A 22,348-nucleotide genomic window follows, 5' to 3' on the forward strand; every position below is an offset into this window, starting at 1 on the left:
CGTGCCCGCCCCACGGCGCGGCGGGCACGGGGCGGGCACGGGGCGGTGCCAGCCCGGCCGGGCAGCCACTGTCCCCTCCCCGTTCGCAGCGGAGCGCGGCCCCCAGCGGGGCACACCCGCCGGTGCCGGCGCTGGCTCGGAAGCGCGGGGACCCTCGTGCGCCCCACGGCGCTCCCCACGGCGCTCCCCACGGCGCTCCCCACGGCCACATTCGGAGGGTGGGTGCCATAGCGCTCTCCTGCAGCTTTCGTCAGCACCGGCGGGGAGAATGGAGAGGGCACCGCCCGGGATCCGTCTGCCCAAAACCCCCTTAAACCGATAAAAATCCCAAGGCCACTGCGGGACCATATGCTCTGGGAGATCCCACGGCCGGGAGAGCCCCAGCCTCAGCTGCCTGCCCGGCCAGGGTGTGCCATGGACAAGTCCCGCTCTTGCAACATGATCTTTCCTTTGGTTTGGTTAGTCCGGCCCTGAGAGCTGAAGGGCCTGCAGCAAATACTAGTTATTATGTATGAGTAATCCTTTGCTCCATATTTATATGCAGCAGCCGAAGAACAAGAAGTTGTCTTGTAATTTCTTGTTGCTGAGTACACTCACAGACATAATGAGAAAGTTGGTCTCTGTGTTGTTAGTTACTATAGCTTCTTGTGTCATGTATCATATCATTGCCAGAAAGAACAGAAATTCCAGTGCTGCAGATAATGGCACTTCATCGGGGTTTGGATAAATGTTCGACAAAAGTGGGACAGTACGTACTCGTGCAGTAAAATATGTGAACACCTGCCTGAATTATTTGACAAATCATTTCTAGAATTTGGATCAATTAAACCAGTAGATAATTATCGTTGTTGTTGTTGTTACTATTATTACTATTATTACATCATGCCATCTAGCAGATTGCTTGGGAATTGCAAGTAACCACAGTGATCATCATCAAACTATTAAAAAGCACTTGCCCACTTGTTTGTATTTCCAAAATCCCCCCCACTGGAGGGCAGCGTGGTCAGCACCATCCCTTGAGACTGCTCCGCCACAGTTGGTACCAGGGGACGCCTGGATGCAGCCATGGTTTCCAAAGGCCAGTGGTAGGTGTGGGTCAGTAACATGCTGCATTTCCTGTCTTCAGCAGCTCTAACACAGCACTTTGACAGTGTTAGGAAGGCTGTTGCTTGCCCTGAGAAGTGAATGTGTTAATGCTCCCATTTTCCAATGAGAAAACTTCAGTTGGAGAGCTGCATGGGCTGGGTGCACACCAGTCAGTGCACACAACCTGTGGCACGGCCAGGGCTGGGACAAACCAGCCAGGCCCCTCTGCGTGAAGCCCAACACCCACTGGGATGCACATTTGGGCTCGGCACCATGCTGAACCAAGCCCTCTGTCTCTTTGGGAAAACCCCACTGAGACCTCACAGGAGGGCAGGTGAGGGGCTGAGGTGATGCAGACTGGGTGCTGGGCGCCCACTGGGAGCCCCCATGCTGCTGTTGGTGTGGGGGGCAGGAGGGACTATGTGCTATGCTGCAGCCTGTGGCAGACAGCTCCTGCCATCCCACTGCATGGCAGGGAGAAGGACTTTGGTTTGTACAGCTGATTTATCTCCAAGTAGCATTCAATGTGCTCTTCTTTTGTCTTCTTTTGTCTTGGAAGGTGAAAACAGAAGACGCTGCTTAAATAAAACAAATCCAATGGCTTGAGGTGACATCTGACACCCACACATGGTGTGGCACTCCTGCAGTCCTGAAGATCTGCCTCCTCTCCCTCAAGGTGTCCTGCTGAACCACAGCTCCTCAGATCCACGCCTGCCCCGTGCTCAGTGGCTGCCACCTGCCTGAGCAGTGCCTGTGAGCTGCAAGGCCGAGAGCAACCCTGTCTGCTCCTTTGAGACGTGTGGGCACAGCAGTCTCTCCATATGAGGGAGTTGCTTTGCCAAAACCCTGCCTGCCTCCAGCTGTGGGCAGAGGAGCCTGTTCTGGGCCTTGGGCTGGCGGCTCGGCAGGCAGGTGTTTGCTCTGGGTGGGATGGAGCAAGCAAGGAGGCCCACACACCTTCCTGCAGTGCTGCCTCTGGAGGGACGTTAGAGCAGGGGGCTGGTGCTGGTACACAGACACTTCCGATAACGATGCCCACAGAGGTGTTTTCAGAGTCAAGCTGGGCTCTGCCATCCCGATTGAAGTGATCTGTGATAAGGAATGTAGACTTCAAGTTTTCACAGCATGGCTCATGCAGGCTGCTGAGCCCCATGGCTCTCCAACAGCCCTTGGGCATATTTGTCTGCAAACTCCAGTGGTGTGTAATGTGAGGAGGAGATCTGACCCCTTTGTCCTCCTCATGGCCTCCCCAGTCCCAAGGCAGAAGCACTGCCATTTCTGGATTGCATTCTCAGGGTAGAGGTTTCCTTATCAGCATCTCAGAGACCCGCTGGGGGATCCAGATGGTATCTAGGGAGCAGCAGCACCCCAGAACACCTGCCTCCATACCACTTGGAAGTGCAGCAGCAGGGAAGGTGTCTTGTGGTCACATCCCTGCTTGAGAATGGAATCTGTCTTGGTTCAGTTCCTCGCCATGCTTGCTCGCCAGTCGGTGTGCCAGACCATTGTAGCTTTCTTTGCTTCATTAATGGGCCTGGTTAGTTCAGGACCATGTCTTCCCTGCTGTGTGGCAACTGCTTGAATTCTATGCCACATGCCTCAGCAGCTGAAGAGCACATTGCAAATCATGGTGGTCTGTGATGGCAATTCCCGCACAAAATGCTCTGAGTCCTGTGCTGGGCTGAGGAGCTGTGCCACAGCCTTTGGGTGAAGTCTGGCAGAAGGGAGCAGCCCAGTAAAGTTTGGGGCACCTGCTCCATGCTTGAGGCTGTTCCTGTGGTGTTGGATGTCTGTATTTCATTGCCGAGAGGAGAAGCTGAGGCACAGTGAGGGGAGCCTGCCCTGTGGGGCCAGTGCATGCTGCCTGGTTCCCAGTGAGCACGAGGCTCCCTCCTGGCCTGCAAGGCCGGCAGCACCCGTGATGTGTCGGACTTGCATGCTGGGGGCTTATCTGCACAGTGCTGTAGCCTGGAGGGAGTGCAGCAGCCTGTTCTCTATTTATGCAATATCCCAGCAGCTACTGAGCATCACCTGCCTGCGTGCACGCATGGAAATCCTGAGTGAGGCGTGGGAAAATCTGTAAGATACCATCTCTGCCCTGCGGCCCAGAGCCGGCAGCACGGTGAGTGCTGCACTTGGCCCTCGGCAGACCCCACTCCCTGCCCCACTCCATCCCTCTCCTGCCCTGGCCACTCCAGTCTGCACTGCAGCCCATGGTCACACCCCACCACGAGCCCATAGGTTCTGGAGTGCACGGTGTCTCTGGGGCACAGACAGGCAGTGGCTGCCCAACACCTCTGTTGGAGGGAACTGCCAGGCTGCCCATGCTGGCCGCTCTGTGGAGTGTGGGGAGATGCCAGGGTCTGTCTGATGGCAGAGGGTGAAACCCTGCAGGGAGCAGCCCCACTTCAGGGATGGCTTTTGTAGCCAGCAGCTGGAATTGGATCTCTGGTTGGGAAGAGTGGTGGGAAAAGGTGCTGGGGAAAGTTGATATGACAAGACCAAAATAATTCATGGGAATGTACTGATTTTGTCACTGTATGAAAACATGTCAGGCTTCCTCCTCCCAGGTAGCAATAGAACTTCTTGTGTTGCAGCAGCTGAAGTGACACAGTCAAAGTGAAACACTGCAAGCGGCATTTCAATATGTTCCAAAACAAAGTATTTCAGAGTCTCTATAACTATGCAACATGTCATAGTTTTGACTCTTTGTTCCAAACCGGGACAAAGGAAATGCCGAACTGTCAAGTTTTTCCATGAAGCGGAAAGACTGAGCGGCTCCTGGGCCTCACAGGCCATCAGTGGTGCAAGGCAGGGTGCCATGGCCCCCAGCCACGCCAGCCGTGATCCAGGTCTGGGCAGCAGCAAGTGCGGATGGCTGCCTGTCACCAGGAGCGGGGACAGCCTGAGACGAGTTGGCAGGGCAGGGGACAGCATGAGCTGCTCAGGGAGAAGGGTCCTTAACAGCCTTTCATGGAAGCCGCATGCCACCCCTGCTGCCTCCTGTCTCTCTGAAGGGGAGCAGCACCCCATCCTGCAGCGGGTGTGCCCTGGCAGGGCTCGGGGGCTCGGGGCTGGGAGCACAGGTGATGCTGGGGCCATGTGAAGACTGTGGGAGGTGCATGCATTGGCAGTCCTGGATCCCCTGCGGGCACCAAGGATGATGCCAGTGCTGCTCAGGGTGCCCAAGACCGGGAGCACCCCTGGGGCCGGGGCTCTGCTGCTCGGCGAGGCCGTGGTGGTATCGGCACACCTCTGCCGCGGTTGTTTTTCAGCCACCGAGAGCGGCACACCCCGCTTCCTGCACAGGCGGCCCCGGCGCTTCCTGCACCCGCTGCTGTAATTAGAAGGGCAGACAGTGTCCCATGGAGCAGAGCCCTCCCTTGGGTGTCACGGCACTCTCGGCGGGGGTTTGCTGGGTGAGCTGGTGCGGGGCACCCGTCCTCGCACCATGCTGCCAGTCAAGGGGCACAGAGGTGGTGTTGGGGCAGCATCCTCTGCTCAACGCTCCATTCTGGGGGCTGCCACCATAGGGCCGTGTGGAGGGGCAGCAGTGGGCAGCGCGGGTGAGTCTTCCCAGGCAGAGCTGGCACAACGGAGCTGGAGAAATCCCATCGGTTTCCCATCCCGTGCTTTGTGCCTTCAAAGAGGCAGGCAGCTCTCTCTAATTAAGTTGCCCCCACCCTGCCAGGCAAGGAGGCGATGTTATCTTCATAGGGCTGGTGGAAGAAGCAGAGTCTAAAAAACTTGCCCGAGGGCCTCAGCGGGGTTGGTGCCTTCTCAGGGCTCAGCCTTGGCCAGGCAGCCCTGCTTCTGAGTTTCCCCAGCATGCTGCTCTTTCTAAAGAGGAGCAAGACCTTCACCAAAAGATGGGGAAGCTTGCAGAACAAGCTCCCGCTTTTCCTGCAGTGCCACTCTGCTTCTGAGTACAGCTGGAAAGAAGGGGGTGCAAGCAGCTGCAGTTGTGCACAGAGCAAAATTGTCTTGGTGTTCTTGCAGGGCTGCTGTGGGGAGGGTTTCTTAATGGGTCTGCTTGTCAGGCTGAGGCTGGCAGTACCGCTGAATTGAGCATTGTGAACTTACATGAATAATGAATAGCCATCACATGAATATTTTAGAGACACAGTCCTGAGATTTCCCAGTGCTGCCTTAAAGGAAAATGGAGGAAAAGTTGTCCAGAAAGAATGATGTTTCCTCTAGGCAAAAACACACTGTTATCATTGGCTTTTGAAAAAGAGCTGCTGCTGCTAAATAATTCTCAGGATTTGCATCAAAAACTGGAGCAGTGGTTTGGCTCCAAGGCAGAAGAAGTTGGGAGAGAAGCCCAAGTCAATGATTACAGTGTGCTGGAAGGACAGCAGATTTTACTTTGTCTATGCAATGGTTTTGTGAGAATTCCCAAAACTGTGTCCACCTTCCAAAGAGCCAGCAGTGCTGGGCACTCAGTGGATTTCAAAGGAGTGGTGAGAGATTTGGTGATGCACAGGGATGCTTTCTCTCCCGGGAGAACACCTCAGTCCAGCCCGAGTACCCCTCTCAAAGAGCTGAGTTGTACAAACAAAGCCCAGCAGCAAAAATTGTGTTCATTTTGCATGCTGTGGTAGCTGCTGCATCATATGGGAATGGGCTGCAAATCAACAGGTTTATCCCACTTCACAGCAGCATGCCCCTCTCCTCCAAGCTTTCCTTGCCTGGCTGTGCTCTTGGCATGCACACTCCGGTGCCAAGCTGCCTCTGTGCAGCTCTTGGGACAGCATCTGTACCTCACTGTCCCTCTCCACTGTGTGTGACTAATCCATGCATAAACATCTTCTAGGAGCAGCAGGCTGTCACAGTCAGGTAAGACCAGTAGCAGCCTGTCTTGCTCAGGTAGGCACAGCATAGCAATGGGAGAGGGATGAGAAACATGGCAATTAGAAATATGCAATTGCTACTCTAGCTCTGATGTTTTTGTCACTTCGATGACGCAGTCTGTATCTCCTTCAGCACTGCTCTGCTCAAAGCGATCCTTGCAGTGCTGCTAGCACCATCAGACAGAAACAATTCCTTGGTGTTTATGAAGTGCTCAGAAATGTATCTGTTGCAAGAATGAGGGCAATTTGGGCATCGCTTAAGTAGGTCGCACAGAGGTGGTAGAAAATACCTGCAGTTAACTGGTCCCTGAAGCACTTCAGTCTGGAAATGGGGAAAGGTGGGGGGGAAAAGGGCAACATGTGGGAAAAACATCCCAATCTAAATTCAGAGATCTTTATTGTACATGTTTTCCTCAAACTTCCCTGCCCCAGGATGGGTTGCAGGTGGCAGAGCAAGCCTCCTTTTCCCACTGCACCAGCACTTCTGCCTGTCCCTGAGTGTCTGTTTCCAGTTCATGCCACTGGACGCAGCTGCAAGTGTCCCCATGTAGGTCCATCGAGCTCCGCACTCTGTACTGGCAGAGTCCTCAGCCAAAGACCCCATGGTGCCGAGACTGTGCTGCCAGGGCTGTGCCAATGGGATTATTGAGCATTCTGCCTGTGGTCAGGCAGCCTGGGAATGGCACTGCACGTGCCTCAGCTGCAGGGTTAGAAGTGCTGCCAGACCTGAGGTGTGGGGATCGGCCAGGCTGGCTGGCTGATCTGGCTGGTGATCATGCATTGTAAAGGGAAGGTAACTTTTAACTGAAGTACAAAAGAAAGACAATAATGAGCACTTACATTACTGCTTCAGTGCCCACATAAAGACTCGAGATGGTTTTATTAAAGATGACTTGATTAGAAATGATTTTACTAAATCTCTGCCTGCTGTCTGCAGCCCACCAGCCTTCCATTGAAGCACCTCACCTAAATGAAAAGCTGACTGCTGAGTCCCCTTTCATCTCTCTTATTTGCCTTTAGGAAGCAAAGGAGGGGCCAGACCAGGCTGGTGGTGGTGGCAGAGCCTGGGATGAGCATGGCAGAGGTTCAGACGTACTTGGGAAATTTATGCCATACAGTTGCTAGCTTTGAAAAGAAGAAGAAAAGAAAAACTGTGTCTTCCTAATGGGTGTTTATCAGGGGGAGGCATCACAGAGCAAGAGAAAAGAAAAAAGAAAGAGGAGAGAAAAGAGAGAAGAGAGAAGAGAGAAGAGAGAAGAGAGCACTCCTGCCCAGGCAGTTGTGCATGCTGCGATGCTGTTGGTAGCCAGCTCCTGAAGTTAAGCTTTGCCTGCCTCTTTTTTCCAGGGATTAGACAGGTTATTCTCTGATTACAACTGATACACATTACAGAGTCATAGTGAAAACTGTCTGGCCTTAACCCAACACCCATAAAGGAGAAATGCTTCATAAATCAGTTCAGTGAGCAAGTACAGGTCAAGTTGTTTATTAATTTAACCTTCTCTCCCATCTTGACCCGGATCAGCCACAATGGCTGCTGCCGAAATCCATTCAGTAGTTCCCTGGCTGGGCATGCAATGTCCTCTGTCTGGCAAAGAAGCCCAGACTCTGGCTAGATTTTGTCAGCAACTTCATAGCATACCTCCCACTGCTGCGTCCAGGATCCCACTTTGCCACTATCATTCCTCGCATGCACTGTTTGCTATACTGGGATGATGGACACTGGGGAAGGGGAACCTGCAATAGGCTGGGTGTGTTACAGGGCACAGGGCCAACCTCAGCCACAGGAGCTGGTGGCTTTCTGCAGAGGGACACACAAACCCCTGCCTCCATGGCTGGCTGCCGGGCAGGGTTTCACATGGTGTGGTTTGATAGCATCTGCACCAGGCCGAACCAGCGAGTGGAACCGGCCCCGCTGCCGCCAGCACTGCCACGGGCTGGGCTGGGGCTGGCAGCCCTGCGTGTCACCCCACTGCCAGGGCCTCCCGCTGCAGCACCGACCTTCGGGGGGGAGTGAGCTGTGTCCCCGGGCTCATTAGTGGTGGGGCTGTGAGAGGGAGGGGGTTGGACCCGGGCCTGAGGAGGAGAGTGCCAGAGAGATGTGTGTCCATGCTGACCACCACAGGGTGGGAGGGATGGAAAGATGGATAGATGGATAGATGGATGGATGGATGGATGATCACACAGAACCAACTGCGTTGGAAAAGACCTCTGATATCGAGTCCGAAACCACATCACTAGACCATGGCACTAAGTACCATATCGTTAAACACCTCCAGAGACGGTGACTCCACCACCTCCCTGGGCAGTCCACTCCAACGTCTAATCACCCTTTTTGTGAAGAAATTCTTATGTCCAACCTAAACCTCCCGTGGTGCAGCTTCAGACCGGTGCCGGCGCGGTGGCACCGCCTGGTGGCGGGGCCTGGGCGCGGCGGGGCGGGCGCGGTGGAAGGGGCCGGGCGGCGGAAGGGGCGGTGGAAGCGGGCGGTAGAAGGTGCGGATCGGCCCGCCCCTTCCGTCGGCGGTGCGGCGACGGCGGCACATGGGCAAGAAGCGGAGCGATGGGCTCGGGCGCTCCCTGCAGCGGCAGCGCGGGCTGGAGCGCCGCGGCGCCTCCTCATGGGTAAGCCGGGGGCCCAGGGAGGCGGGAGGGAGGCCGGGGCGGCCCGGACTGACGGTGGTGTTTTGTGCCGGCAGCTTCACGTCAGCGAGGTGGTCGCCGAGCGCGGCCCGGAGCTGCGGTCGGCGCCCGAGCAGAGCCCGCTGGAGGAGTTCCTGGCCACGGCCGAGCTGGCCGGCACCCGCTTCGTGGCCGGTGAGGGGCTGGGATGGGCCCGGGGGTGCGGCTGGGCCGGGGGCAGATCCGGGGACTGGGGAGGGATCTCGGGGCTGGGAACCCGGGTCGGGCCGACACCGGTTCTGGGATGAGTGTGTGGGAGCGGGGGCTGGCAGTGGGTGTGGCCGGGCGGGAACTGGGGGCAGGTGGTGAGGCCCTGAGCCAGGGCTGGGGGTCAGCAGAGACAGGATGCGGTGGCAGGGGTAGCAGGGCTGGTGACAGGTGGCCTTGGATGACTGTCTCTCCCTTCCGGCAGAGCGTCTGAATGCCCAGATCGTGTCTGCCCAGAGCTGCACGGGGCTGCTCACAGCCCAGGAGGCCCAGCGCGTTCGGCAGCTGCACCAGGAGAATCAGCAATTCCTGCGCATCCCACGGAGGTGAGTTCTGTAGGGCTGGACCTGGATGCCCCTTGGCTGGGTGGGGCTCCGTGGCTGATCCCTCCGTGGCTGCAAGCCTGAGGACAGCCCTCAGGCTGGCAATACCCTGCTTTTGGAGAAGCCTCTAACTAGCCTGCGTGAGCCGGCTGTAACCCACAGCACGGGTGCCTGCCTGCCATGTGAGTCCTGCCAGTGCCAGCTTCTCTGGCGTGATGGTGTGGTTTTCCTGCCCAAAGCTTAGCACTGCTGGAACAGGTGCATCCAGGCTGCTTGGTAAGGCTTTCCAAAGCTCTGTGCATGGCGAACAGAGAGATTAATCCCCCATCTGAGGGACCCTACAAACCTTAGCTCAAGAAAACAGCTTTGGGGTATTTGATTTACATGCTCTCAGCTAGTGGGATTTGAAAGGATAAGAAAGTGTACTTAAAGTTGCTGAAAACAGGTGCATGCACATCTGACCCATTACCTCAGCATAGCTGAAAGTGTGGTGTTTATGTTCTTTATGTTTACTGAAATAATGTAGCTGGACTGACAGCTATTTCTGACCACTCACTTGAAAATGTGCTTGTTACAGGCCACACTGGGATAGGACAACCAGTGCAGAGGACTTGAAGCAAGCAGAGAGAGAGAGCTTTCTCGAGTGGAGGCGACAGCTTGCCCAGTGAGTATGCTGCTTGTGGCTGGGTAAGTAGCTGGTGGCATTTAGTGACACAGGAAACAGTGGGTTGTACTTATCCTTGTTGGACCAATAAAACTAACATCTATTCAGTAGCTGCCTGTACTTGTCCTGGGAGGTTGGACATCCCAGCCATAGTCCAGATGTGTCACTTTGTGGTCAGCTCTGCAAAGCTGTCTTGTGTGTGCATGTTTTTTTAAAATACTTTAGGATGGCATGTGATGTTCTCCATTTGCCTGTGAAGTAAAGGGTTACTGGATGTGTCTTTTAAGAGCAACAGTGCTGCTCTGAATAGAAGGCAGTGCTGCCAGCCTGCATATGGCAGCTTGTGCTGGTCTTGTGCTGCATCCACTGGCTTGGAGAGTTGAGTGGTATCTGCTCACACCCTGCAAACCCATGCTTGCCCTGAGTAAAGTTGTTCAAGGTGGTGATAACACCAAGTTCAAGGCCGTATAGAGGTATTCCAGGTACCATCCCCAAATTTCATTAATTTTTCCAAGTGGTACTCAGTTAAGAAACAACTGCTGCCAACTGGGATAACTTTTCTCATTTGTTATTGTGGCTCTCAGATTTCACAAGCAGACTCCTGATGAATTCTTGTTCTTTCCATCTTTTACCACTTCTCCATTGGCAAGCTCAGGAGCCATTTTGTCAGCATTAAAACAGTGCCACTGATACCAGTTTACCTGGGTGCTTGATCTGTTTGAAAGAACATCAGTAATAGTACCTATATATGAGTTTGGTCTGATTGCTCTCTGTGAAACTAAAGCCTTCTGGATCTAGGGAAGAACTGGTGGTGAGCTTGCAGCCTGCCATGGACTAAATGTGACTTTTTTTTTTTCTGTTTTGCCTTAGTCTTGAGGAAGAGAAAAAGTTAATTCTAACCCCATTTGAAAGAAACTTGGAATTTTGGCGTCAGCTTTGGAGAGTCATTGAAAGAAGGTAAAGTCTTTTGCTATCCACTTTTTAAAAAGTGATGTTGAATGTATTTTCATGAATTGCAGCTTTGGGACAAGTTTCAAGTGTCTGAGCACAGGAAAAATAATTAAGTTAGTAATATTTTATTATCAGTACTGCAGTGATTTTGTTTGAAAGTGATCAAAATGTGATGTGAAGAAAGGCAGCTGCTTAGTGGTGCCTGCTAGCTCTCAGCACTGTGATCTGCAGGTGGTTCACTGTGAGTCTCTGAAGATTCTTCAGAGGCTGCTGCTCTTGGCCTCCTCTAGTAACTCTGTGTGGGAGGCCTCCTTTGAGAAGTGTCTTTGAGGTCTCTTGCCAAGGTTAACCCCTTTCCCTCTTTCCCAACCACACAGCTGCAGCTGATGTTCATGGGCAGGAGGCAAGGACTAAATAATGCTGGGGAAGAAGGAAAGGCTCCTTGGGCCTTTGCCATATAGAGAAGTTGCAGCAGTGCACAGAAGACAACAGGCTGTCATATCACAGGAATAGCTTTGTTTGCTCTGCTGAGCTGTAATACAATAAGAGTGCTATCAGCTATGCTAATCTAACTGGGGCATTTAATTTCACTAGTAATTAAGTTTGAGATCATCTCATCTCACTTTCCTGAAATTGAAAAATACTTCACCAGTGAGCTGGTCCTTTCATAGAAGGGGCTTTGTACTGAGGGCTGCTGGGCCTTTGGCTGGGAGAGTGCTGGTCAGGAGCATCCATTGTAGGGTATCATAATGTGCAGTGTGACTGTACTAGGTGTTTTGAGGTGACTAGAATGTGTTATTAATGCCTTTCTGCTCCTGTTGAAGTTTTTTTATTTCATGTAGAGTGAGGATGCTGTCTCAGAAGTGAATGGAAAAGTCACTCAGTCCTTTAACCTTCCCAGATAATTTGATCTGTTATCAGCCTTTTCCATGTGTTTGCTTCAAACTAGTTCCCAGCAGTGGGATTCAGTAACTTCTCTGTATCCCATCCCAGTACCATGGTGTCAGCTTTCTCTTGTATTGATCTTTGAATGTCTGTAACTGTGCAGTCCTTCTTTGTACCCATGTGGATTATTGAATTATTCCCTTGGGGGGATTATTGATTTTTATTTGTTTTTAATACTTAACAGACTGCCTAGTGAGGCTTGAAATTCTTCCATTCAACCCGTAGTGTTCTGAAGCTGTCCTGACTTAACAGAAATCCCTGTCAAACAAATAGAATCAGCATGTGGTAACATGTGGCAGTATTTTAAATTACCTGCCTGGAGAAGTTCTAGTGGAAGAGGCTGTAGTTAAATTTTCCCCATCCTTTTGACAAAAGAAGCATGGATGCCTTTGGGACCTGAAGCCATTGCATTTAATTACTGTGTAGAACTAATGAGCCCTGCTCATGTATGTGGTGGCAATTTGGTGTCTGGGTTTGGAAGGTATTTCCTAAAAGCATGTCTCAATGCCTTGCTTGCATGGGGGAGCAATATGTTTTCCTGAAATCTAAGGCTATTTTTTCATTGTTTTGTGCTTTTTGTGAAAAAAGAGAGCACTGAGAAAATTTTGAAAATGCCCAATATCAAATGCTTAAAATCGGCAGGTAATTTGTGAGAGACTTTGTACATCTTGTTCCATGCAAAAATCTTGCTATGTAGGAAAACCACCTCTTCTTTCTCTCTGTAAACACCCTGCCACAGCTGAGGATGAGAATAGATAGAAATAAAGTTGCATTATCACAGCTTTCAGTACCATTCTAAAAAATGGAGTACCACTACTGTGGTTCTTGCCTGCTGAGCATTTCTGAAGGGTAGATGGGTTGTCAAAACTGGTGTGTTTTCTTCCCCCTTGGTGGCTGTACAGTTGTACAGGAGAATGAGCCAAGGGAGGAGTAAACACTGTACTGCAGTACTGGCTTGTAGCACAAGCACGGCTCTGTTGGGCAGGTGGGCTGCTGAGATGCTCTGATGTTCAGTAAAGGTTTTAGTAGGATAATACAGTTAAAGCTACTAAAATTCCAAGCAAAATCTCGAAATGAATAATTGCTGTGCCTTATTGCTTCCTTTGAGGCCAGGTAAGAAGGAATACTTTATGGGGCTTTCCTTTACTTTGCAGTGACATTGTAGTCCAGATAGTAGATGCCAGAAACCCCCTTCTGTTTAGATGTCAAGATCTGGTAAGTAAACCACTTTCTTGAATGTTGTCTTCATTTTATTTCTTAATGTTTACATGATACATTTTTTGTTTAATGCATTCAGCCACCTTGAAGCTGTTTTGCTGTTGTGCCTAAGTGGCTATCTTATTAATTTATGCAAGTATTCTGGCATGAAATTATTTTTCTTTGTCTTTTGGTATATCACACAGGATTTAGAGGCATTTCTGCAGATGTTACATTGCAGATATTATATTATTCCTCATTACCCACTAGAAGTGTCCTCACTTAAAGGAACTGTTTTATGTAAAAGTGTAGTGGAATGAAAGTGAGTAAGGATTACAAACGATCAAGAATTATAGAAGTGACACGTTTGTAATGATAGACTATAGAACCCTGCATCAGTGAGATGTGGAATTGCTCAAATAGTTGTCTTAGGAGCTCCTGCTGCAGGGTGCTGATTAATATCTTGTCACAGCTCTAAGCAGACAAGGTGTTTGCACGTGTGGCCAGCAGCAAGCTGTATTGTGGTAGTTGCATGCTCCAGTTTGTTCTTGTAGCTGTCTGCTGAACAGCATTTCCACCAACCCAGGGATTGTAAGCTTGGCTACGCTCGTGTGCAGCAGGATGGAGTAACTTGTCTTGCTGCTCTTGCATTATCTTGGGGGGAAGAGGAGTCAAAACCAGAGTACAAACTGATCCTTCTCTTGTTTTCTTTAGGAAAGTTACATTAAGGAGGTCAGTAATGACAAGGAGAACATGATCCTGATCAACAAAGCAGATTTGCTGACTGAGGAGCAACGTGCTGCTTGGGCACAGTTCTTTGAGAAAGAGGGTGTCAAGGTGGTGTTCTGGTCAGCTCTGGCAGAGTGTGAACGGCTGTGTGGAGAACCAAAGGTACTGTAGGTGACCAGTTCAAACTAGATCTGTGCTGGCTGCAGCTGGTAACTTGCTTTGCAGCTATTCTTGTGATATACCTGAGCACAAAAGGATTATTTTAAAGACCTGTGCAGCTATAAAACAGCATTTGAATGATCAATTCAGAGACAAAAGTGAGGGGAGTAAAATGGTGAACAAAGTGCAAAACACAGGAACAGCCCTTGTAGACCTGCTTGCAAACTCTTAACTCATTGAAAGAATTGGAAACCTTTCCAAGGGGGATGCTGTGAGGGATGAGGTTATCTGTACAGAGATTTTTTTTCTTTCCCAGAGAGGGAAGGTGTTTCTTGGAGAACCTAAAGTATCTGAAAGTCATTTTTAGCCAGTGGAACAAAATGAGCTGCTACCCCAAATTACATGTTATCAATAGGTGCCACTTTCTTCTGTTACGACCATTCAGCTGTGGGATATCCCCTATCTCCTTCCAAAAATACCTACTCTGTCCAGCTGGTTTGCAGTCCTTGTATAAAATGTTTTTACAGGCTGATTTAAAAGTGAGACTGAAGGTCTCACTTTTAGTTCTGTTCTCTTTTTTGGGAATAAAGGTCAAAATACTGTTGTGAAAAGATCTTCCTTTTTGAATGTAAACTCTTTGCAGGGAAGAAATGTAGAGTTGACTGAAAATAAAACAGCTTAAAATTATTTTAATGAAATATTTAGACATGAAACAAAATGGGTTTGTGTTCTGAACATTTTGAAAGAGTAACATTCATTCCTTTTACTAGGAACACTTAATAAATAAAAAAAACTAGCATGGGTGTGCACACATTCATTCTGGAAACGAACTTCGTAATGACTTCACAGAGAAGCTGTGAACTGTCCCTCTTGGAATACTTTTGTCATTCTCCTGAAATGGGCTAGTTGTTCTACATCCTACTTAAGATCTCTAGAAAACCCCTGTGTGATGTAAACACTGAGTTGTCAACTCTTGGGATCTGGCTGATGAAAATACAGTTGTCTGCACTGCAGCAGCTGCAGCCAGCAGCAAGGCTTGGTGTTGTCTTTGCATTTCACCTCTGGACTGCTGTCCCCACAGGAACTGGGTGCTGAAGGGGGAGCGGAGCACCCAAGTGGTTCTGAGGATGAAGGCTCCAGTCAAGATGATGACAACACAGCACAAGGTAGCACAGAAAGAGCATCCACAGGCAGCAAAAGTATAAACCAGGTTCTGGTGAGTGATGATAACAGCAGTGATGAATATGAAGACTGTGAGGAAGATGAAGAGGAGGACTGGCAAACCTGTTCTGAAGATGAAGCTGGTGACAACATAAATGCTTTTGCTCCAGAGAGGATGGAAAGCAGGACTGATGGTGCTGCAGTGCAGCATGGAGTGCAGGAGAAGAACAGGAATGTCAGGAACTTCAGCCACCTGGTACAGAGAAATGAGCTTCTGGAGATATTCAAAACTATGCATGATGGACCGAGGGTGAAGGATGGGGAAGTAAATGTTGGGCTGGTGAGTTGGATTTTGTGCTTAAATGGAACTTACTTAATCTAAATTTTAATTCCATGTGCCCCCCGTGGGAAAAATTCCATCTTGTAGCCTGGTTTCCTATAAGGGTATAAAAACTAGAAGCACAGGCCACTGTGGGTTTTGTGCAAAGATTAATACTGAAGTTCCTGGAGCTCAGTGTGCCCCACTGTTTGCCCTGTTTTTTTAGTACATTTTATTAAAGAACTTGTGTGTCAGAGCTCTGTCAGTCTTTTGGCAGTACCCTGCCTGATACTACTGTTAATACTCCACTTCTTTGTCATCTAGGTGGGTTACCCTAATGTTGGCAAAAGTTCAACCATCAACACAATCCTTGGAAATAAGAAGGTGTCAGTGTCTGCTACACCAGGCCGTACAAAACACTTCCAGGTATTGCTAACAAATAACATCAATCTTTTTATCATTTCTTTTTCCCTGGTGGAAGAGGGCTTCCTTATGACCTAGTTGCAACCACCTGCACTCATTGAGAACTATGCCAGCCTGAACTCTCTGGCCAGCAGAGTAGGTTGGAGAGGGGTGGTCTTGATGTGTGTAATTTTGGAACTTTAATTTTTGCTTCTAAACTCGTGCTCCATTTTGAGTCACTCAGAAGAGCTGCTGTGCAATGGGAGATGTTTTCCATCTCCCGATTTTATTTACTTACCTTGTGCCTTCTTTTTCCAACACCAGTCATGAGGAGAGAAACTTTTTAAAGTGAGTGTTCATCTGAATAGCTTAAGGTCAAGGTTTCAAACCACTCTTCTTGTCCACATCATTGCTGTGAATAAATGTAGTTTTGCTGCTGTTTTCATATTGATCAAGCTTTGATTTTGAGGTAGCCAACTCCAATGCTATAGTGTGGGATCACTGTGGGATTTGTACTTTTTAATCTCCTAGCTGTTTCAGAAGGTCCAACAGAGTTTTGTGGAGTGCTTTCTTCTCTCCCATTAGACTGGAGAGCTGAAGATCTTGCTGCCCCCATCTGGACACCATATTTAGGAACTTGAAAGTGCTGCTGTCTTCCACATCTGATCTTCTTAATTCTTTGGCTGGGGCCAGCAGGGCAGGTGTCTATGTTAGGAGAATTTCTGCTTATTGTCATTTGCATCCATGTTTCATCTATGCATTTGAATTTTTATTTTTTTTTTCCTTTTTCCTCCATGGACACTGACTTGCCATAGTGAACTAATGGGTTATTTGTCACGTAGACCCTGTATGTGGAGCCTGGCCTGTGCCTTTGTGATTGCCCTGGTCTGGTGATGCCATCTTTCGTCTCTACCAAGGCAGAAATGATTTGTTCTGGAATTCTGCCTATAGATCAGATGAGGGACCATGTTCCACCTATTTCTCTAATATCCTTTGCATGGGGTTTGTGAGAGTGTATTTGGAGTATGCCAAGTAGCATGTTCCAGCCCTGCTAGCAGTACATGTGCTCATGCTTTGAGGGAGGTGGGACATACTGGATAAAACAATCCTGCTGTGTTGGTCTTCTCCTATCTCATTTCAACTTTGTCTTGTTGTCAGACTCATGTTATTTTTCTGGTTTGCAACAAAATCCAAAATCGTTGTGTGTGCTCTTGGAGTGACAAGGGCAAGATTACTTGTGTAGCTGTAAATCACCAGGTGGTTTCCTTCACTAGCTTACGTTTGCCAGCATATCCCACGGAACATTTTGGAAGCAACCTATGGAATAAATATCATAAGGCCAAGGGAAGATGAGGACCCAGATAGAAAGCCTACAGCTGAAGAGCTGCTAACAGCATATGGATGTGAGTGATGATCCTTTTAAAACCTATCACGTCCACTGTGTGCATGGTCCTGAACGTGGCCTTAGGGGAATTTTGTAAAGTTAGGCCCATCTTGGGTTTGTTGTGAATTGAATCTCTTCGATAGGACTTGCCCTCCTCTCAGGAATGGCCTTTGGTAATGGCTCATCTCCTGTGTATGTTGCAGTGGTGCTTTGCCAGTCTCATCTGACAGATGCAGTGATGGTGTGGAGGATATTGGTGAAATGCCCTGCCAGTCTGTAACGTGGTTCTCTTACCCTGTCAGATATCTCCCACCATCTGTGTCTGAATTAGACTTTGAAGAATGCAGTGAATTCTCATTCTCTGCCTTTAAAACAAAAAAAAACCCCAGCAGTTTTCTGCTGGTAGGGAGATGTCAGCTCTTATAATTCCTTTCAGGTCAGGATGTTTCTGCAGTACCTTTACAGTCACCAAAGTTCTTCCCTTTTTTTTTTTCCTGCTTTCCCTAACAGAAGCCTCTTTCTAAGGGACTGTTTTTTGAGAAAGGATACAAATGTGCAGTTAGGAAGCAGAGAAGAACATACTAACATTCTCTTGTACTTACACAGAATATACTCTGGATTTCTCTTCCAGATATGAGAGGCTTTATGACAGCTCATGGACAGCCAGACCAGCCGCGATCAGCTCGATACGTGTTAAAAGATTATGTCAATGTAAGTGCATCCTACATCTGGGTTTTCTTCCCTTCTCAGAGGTGAATTAAAGGTTGTACTGGAGCACAATAAAGTAAATTATATTTCTCTGGATAAAATCACCAGGTATCAAAAGACTCTTTAAATTTGGCTGCTTTTATGTTTTAAAAGAATAAATTGAATTTCTTAAGCTAATTTAGAAATGTGATTGCTTAAAAATATGGTGCCAGCTAAATAAATAATCATATCTCTAAAATAGCTAGCAGATATTCAGGAAATGAACCCATAATGTATAGCTGGACCAATATTTGGCACTAAGGACTGTTGCTCTGAGTGTTGTAATACTGCATGCTTCTGCAGCACCTCTCAGCAATTTATTGTTGATAATTTCTTAATAGGATCCCCCAGTGCTCCTGGGAGTTTTGCATTGTGGTGTTTGCAGCTGGACACTGCAGCTGCAAATGGCACTTTGATGTAGAGGTAGAACAGTACTTTAACTTAGAAGTCAAGCCAGTTGTTGCCTGGGAGAAGAAATAAAGTGTACTGGTCGTCTGCCATTGTGAGCCCCTAAACTTCAGGCCCTTCTTTGGAGTTGTTTTCTTTCCTCTCCAAGTTTCTTTTGTAATAGCTCTGTCCCACTGTTTTCACAGGGGAAGCTGTTATACTGCCACCCACCTCCTGGTATTGACCCAAATGATTTTCAGCACCAGCATCAAAGATGCCCTGAAAGTAGAACTGTGCAGGCCACTGGACGGGTGAAGCCTGAGAAAAATACCAAAGCAAAACAAATTGAAAATGTGGTGGACAAAACATTTTTCCATCAGGTAAATTCTGGAAGAGATTTGTTCTAGGAGTTTTTGCTGCAGCACTCATCTGTAGTTACTGGGGGAAAACCACCTTTGAGGATGGAGGTGTGCTAGGTTGAGTTAATGGTGTTTGATGCAGTGGGATCTGCACATAATTTCTACCCAAGAGCTCTCTGTTCTTTTCATTATCTCCTAAATCACTGGGAATGTCCTAGGTGACTGAAAGATTGCTAATGAGATGTGCATAGCTGATTTTTTAGAGGTCAGCAGGGTGACCCTTGTCATTATGGATCGAACGTCAATCTTGAGCAAACAGGAGGGTGACTGGGAAGAAAGACAAGGAGGAATGACACGGCAGCTGACACAGAACATGGTTTTGAACTAACAGGTCCTTGAAAATAACATTCCTTTCCTGAGCTGACATATTTAGAGGATGTGATAAGCTTTTTTAAGACAATTGATTTAGTACTACCTGGGAGTTTTGACTCAGAACCTGAAATCAGATGAGTAGAATACAAACTGATTTAAAATCCAGTCAAGAAATCCCAAAATTAAGTGGAAAATGGGAATTTTTCTTAACTTATGATTCTTGTTAGATCCCAGAGGGATCTGTTTTGCCCCTACACTACTGAAAAAGTGTACTAATGACATCCATAACTGACTAGATCTGCATACCTGACAGGAATTAGAACATGTTTTTAGCCATGAAGAGGATGGGTCATAGATAGCATGTTCCATTCTGTTTGGTTAGCTGGATGTGAACACCATTTGTTTAGCATAGCTAAAGATAATGCATTTTGAAAACAAGCACTCAGGCTCTTTTCAAAAAAAAAAGAAAAAAAAGTGAGCTATTTCAGAAAACTGTGACCTGAAAAGAATTTTTGGGATTACCAGACTGTTGCTCTGTCTGCCCAAAGCGCTGGCACGAGCTGCGAGCCCCGTCAGTGCTGCCCACGCTCCAGATTTGAGCAACCAATTTTGGTCTGTGGCTTTCCCGGGTGCCAGATTTATTTGGGAAGACAATCTGTTGTGTGCAGAGCAGAGGCTGTGAGGATCCATCCTGGTGCTGGAGCTGATGCCGGCCAGGGCGCGGTGTCATGTCAGTGGTGGACGCTGGGGAGCCGGCACAGCTCGGCAGAACTGGAGCTGCTGGCAGGCTCTGGCTGCCTGCTGTGACCTTCCTGCAGCTCTGGAGCAGGGGCTGAGCAGGCCCTGCTGGGTTTGAGCTTGCCTGTGTCTGGTTTTACTGACAAACTGCAGTGGTTGAGTATCTTCTCCTCAGTCACTGCTGATTGTGTCTCCTTTTCCAGGAGAACGTCCGTGCCCTGATGAAAGGGGTCCGGGCTGCCATGGGGTACCGGCCTGGGAGCGGCCTCGTGCCTGTGACTGCATCCAATCCTGGCAATGTGGTAGGAAAGCCCTGGAAAAAACACGGAAACCGGAACAAGAAGGAGAAAATCCGCAGGATCACTAAGCACCTGGAGGCTTAGCTGTGGCACCAGTATCTTGCCTTTTCAGGGCAGGGACTGCACTGTCCCACAGGCCTTAATTGAGGGGGAAAGAACAGATAAGCGGGCATGACTAGCTCACCTGGGAGCTCTCTGCGGTGGATTGGCCTGGCAGGGGATGAGTGGGCTCTGGTGGTTGGAGTTCATCCCTTCTGAGAACAAAAGAGACCTGGCTGTTCTTGTTATCTGGAAACCAGCCCAGACATTTGACTGCTGCTGAAACATCCTTTCAATGGGAGCAGATGGAGCTGTGCAGGAATGTTTTTCCTTCCATAAAGGATGTATTTTATAGCTGTTGCAATCAAAGCAAGCCTTGTAAAACTGACTAAAATCTTGAAACAGTTGAATTTCAATGAGTGATATTTGTTACATTTTGAGACACTATTGTGCTTTTTTTTTTTTTTTTTTTGGTCTTTAAGGCTTGTCTGTTGATTTGACAGAATGCTTTAGAGTGTTGATAAATGAGGTAAAATGATCTTTACTGCCCTCTTCCTTCTCTGCTATACCAGCCCTACTCTGTAGAATCTGTAACCACTCCCTGTTTCCCAGCTTGAGCACAGCACAGCACACCATGCAAGGAAAATGTTGCTTTTATATCCTTTACACTGAGCTGGTATCAGTTGTTTTTCTGTGTGACTTCCCACTGGTATTTTAAAACATTGGCTCCATGTGACTGGATAAAAATCTGGTGCTAATTTGTCCTTAAATATATTTGAGATTTTACTTCCTATGTGTCTGTCATGTTCTTTCTCATTGCTCTAAGTCAGAGAACTGTCTGTTAGCAGATTTTAATTGAGTAGCTGAGTATTTGATGTTAAAAAGACTTTACTTACTTGGGGTCAGATTAAAGTGAGATTTACTTCTCAGCTGCCCTACTGTGAAAATGTTTGTGCACTTGGTCAGTGCTCTTCATTCCTAGATCAGCACAGAGAGTAATGATAGAACTGAAAAGCTCACAAAGACGAGTCATGCTTTGTTTTTAGGTGGTGGAGTAACACAGGATGCTGGCCTCTTTGATACTAAAAAAGGGATTGCTGTCTTGTAATTTTGTGCTTTCCAGGCCTTAAATGTGGATGGAGAGATGAAAGCAACTGCTCAGCAAAGCCACAGCAGATGCGGGGTGTGCAACCAAGCTGGTTTTGGTTTTGTGACCCTTTGTGTGTGTCCTGTACAGCCAGTTTGCACTGTGGGTGCAGAGGGTCCCCTGACAGCAGAGCTCTCACCTCAGCTCCTGCTTCCCCTGCAGTCCCTGCTCTCGCGTTCCTAATTACATCACTGGAGGGAAGATAGTTCCCTGCCATCTGTAAAGTTAAATTATAATTACACTGAATTAATATGGTCAATGATACTTTAAATCAGTGTACCGTAGCAGAAAGTAGATTGTCAGGAGAGACTATTTAATTTAGTTCTCCTGGAGAAGGTGATCTCTGCCTTTGTTTCCTGAAAAGGTTGTGAGGTTGTGCCTTAGCCAAATCATTCTGAGCTGACTTTTCTACCCTCCTTGCAGGAAAGGTGTCTGCTTTTGTCCCTTTAGGGACTTGACTGCTCAGAAACACTCCTTTGTTTTTGTCTTCTGTGAAGCTATTACCTGTCAGATTACCTGTCAAACTGAAGTTGGAGTATCTTTTATTGAAGATGTAAAACATTTTTTTGTGTTCTGTTTTTCTCCTTTCAAAGCATTTTGAATTCTTAGCCCATGTTGCATGCACCCAAGTTCTCTTCTTTTGCACTGTCTGGCCTTTCCTGTTAGCTGGGTCTCCATCAGCCTCCTTGCTGGACAGGCTGTGTCCTGATGTGGACCCTTCCAAATCCAGTGAGTGACAGAAGTCCCCAGGGCCTGAGATCTGGGACAACTGCTTGTTGCTTGCAGAAACCTTTGGCCCTGAGACCTGCCAAGCAACTTGCAGTGTTTGCATGAGTGAATGGAGGATAATGTAAATATGACCAAGCAATTACTGTGTGCTCAGGTGTTAAATGCAAGCTGCTCCTTGCTGTGCTAAAGGACTCTTGCCTCAACAGAAGAAGGACGTGAAGACCTGTTAATATTTCATGCTGCTACTGAGCAGTGGGCAAAATAGGTAAGAGGCAAATTGATGCTTTCCTGTGGTGGTTTGGTCTGTTGCTGAACTGCATCCCTCCTTGGGCAATGCCAGCTGGGCCTTGCTGACAGCTCAGTACAGCACATGGCAGCAGCTGGCAGGCGTGAGGCTATGTGGGCACTGCTCACTTGTCAGAGCCAGCACAAAGGAGACACTGTGCTCTGCCCTGGCCACCTGTGAATG

General features: G+C 48.5%; 1 protein-coding gene across 2 annotated transcripts; it reads left to right on the top strand.

Annotated features, from left to right (window-relative positions):
- Positions 1-8,441: 8,441 nt before the first annotated feature.
- LSG1 (large 60S subunit nuclear export GTPase 1) lies at positions 8,442-20,789 on the top strand. Of its 2 annotated transcripts, XM_042042254.1 has the most exons (14): positions 8,444-8,564; positions 8,639-8,756; positions 9,034-9,154; positions 9,729-9,815; positions 10,686-10,772; positions 12,866-12,926; positions 13,623-13,799; positions 14,878-15,297; positions 15,601-15,702; positions 16,521-16,664; positions 16,958-17,081; positions 17,694-17,773; positions 18,403-18,576; positions 19,869-20,789. In XM_042042254.1, the coding sequence occupies exons 1-14, from the start codon at positions 8,484-8,486 to the stop codon at positions 20,046-20,048; spliced, it is 1,956 nt and encodes a 651-aa protein (XP_041898188.1). In that variant the 5' UTR covers positions 8,444-8,483; the 3' UTR covers positions 20,049-20,789. The 2 variants fall into 2 exon arrangements, with proteins under 2 accessions (XP_041898189.1, XP_041898188.1); XM_042042255.1 differs by lacking the exons at positions 16,521-16,664; positions 16,958-17,081; positions 17,694-17,773; positions 18,403-18,576; positions 19,869-20,789 and adding an exon at positions 16,264-16,514 and having other exon boundaries at positions 8,442-8,564.
- Positions 20,790-22,348: the final 1,559 nt, after the last annotated feature.

Source organism: Corvus kubaryi, unplaced genomic scaffold (assembly GCF_017639235.1).
Source record: "Corvus kubaryi isolate FWS band 111438036 unplaced genomic scaffold, C.kubaryi_AGA036_p1.0 37397, whole genome shotgun sequence".
In the NCBI taxonomy this organism is placed as follows: Eukaryota; Metazoa; Chordata; class Aves; order Passeriformes; family Corvidae; genus Corvus; species Corvus kubaryi.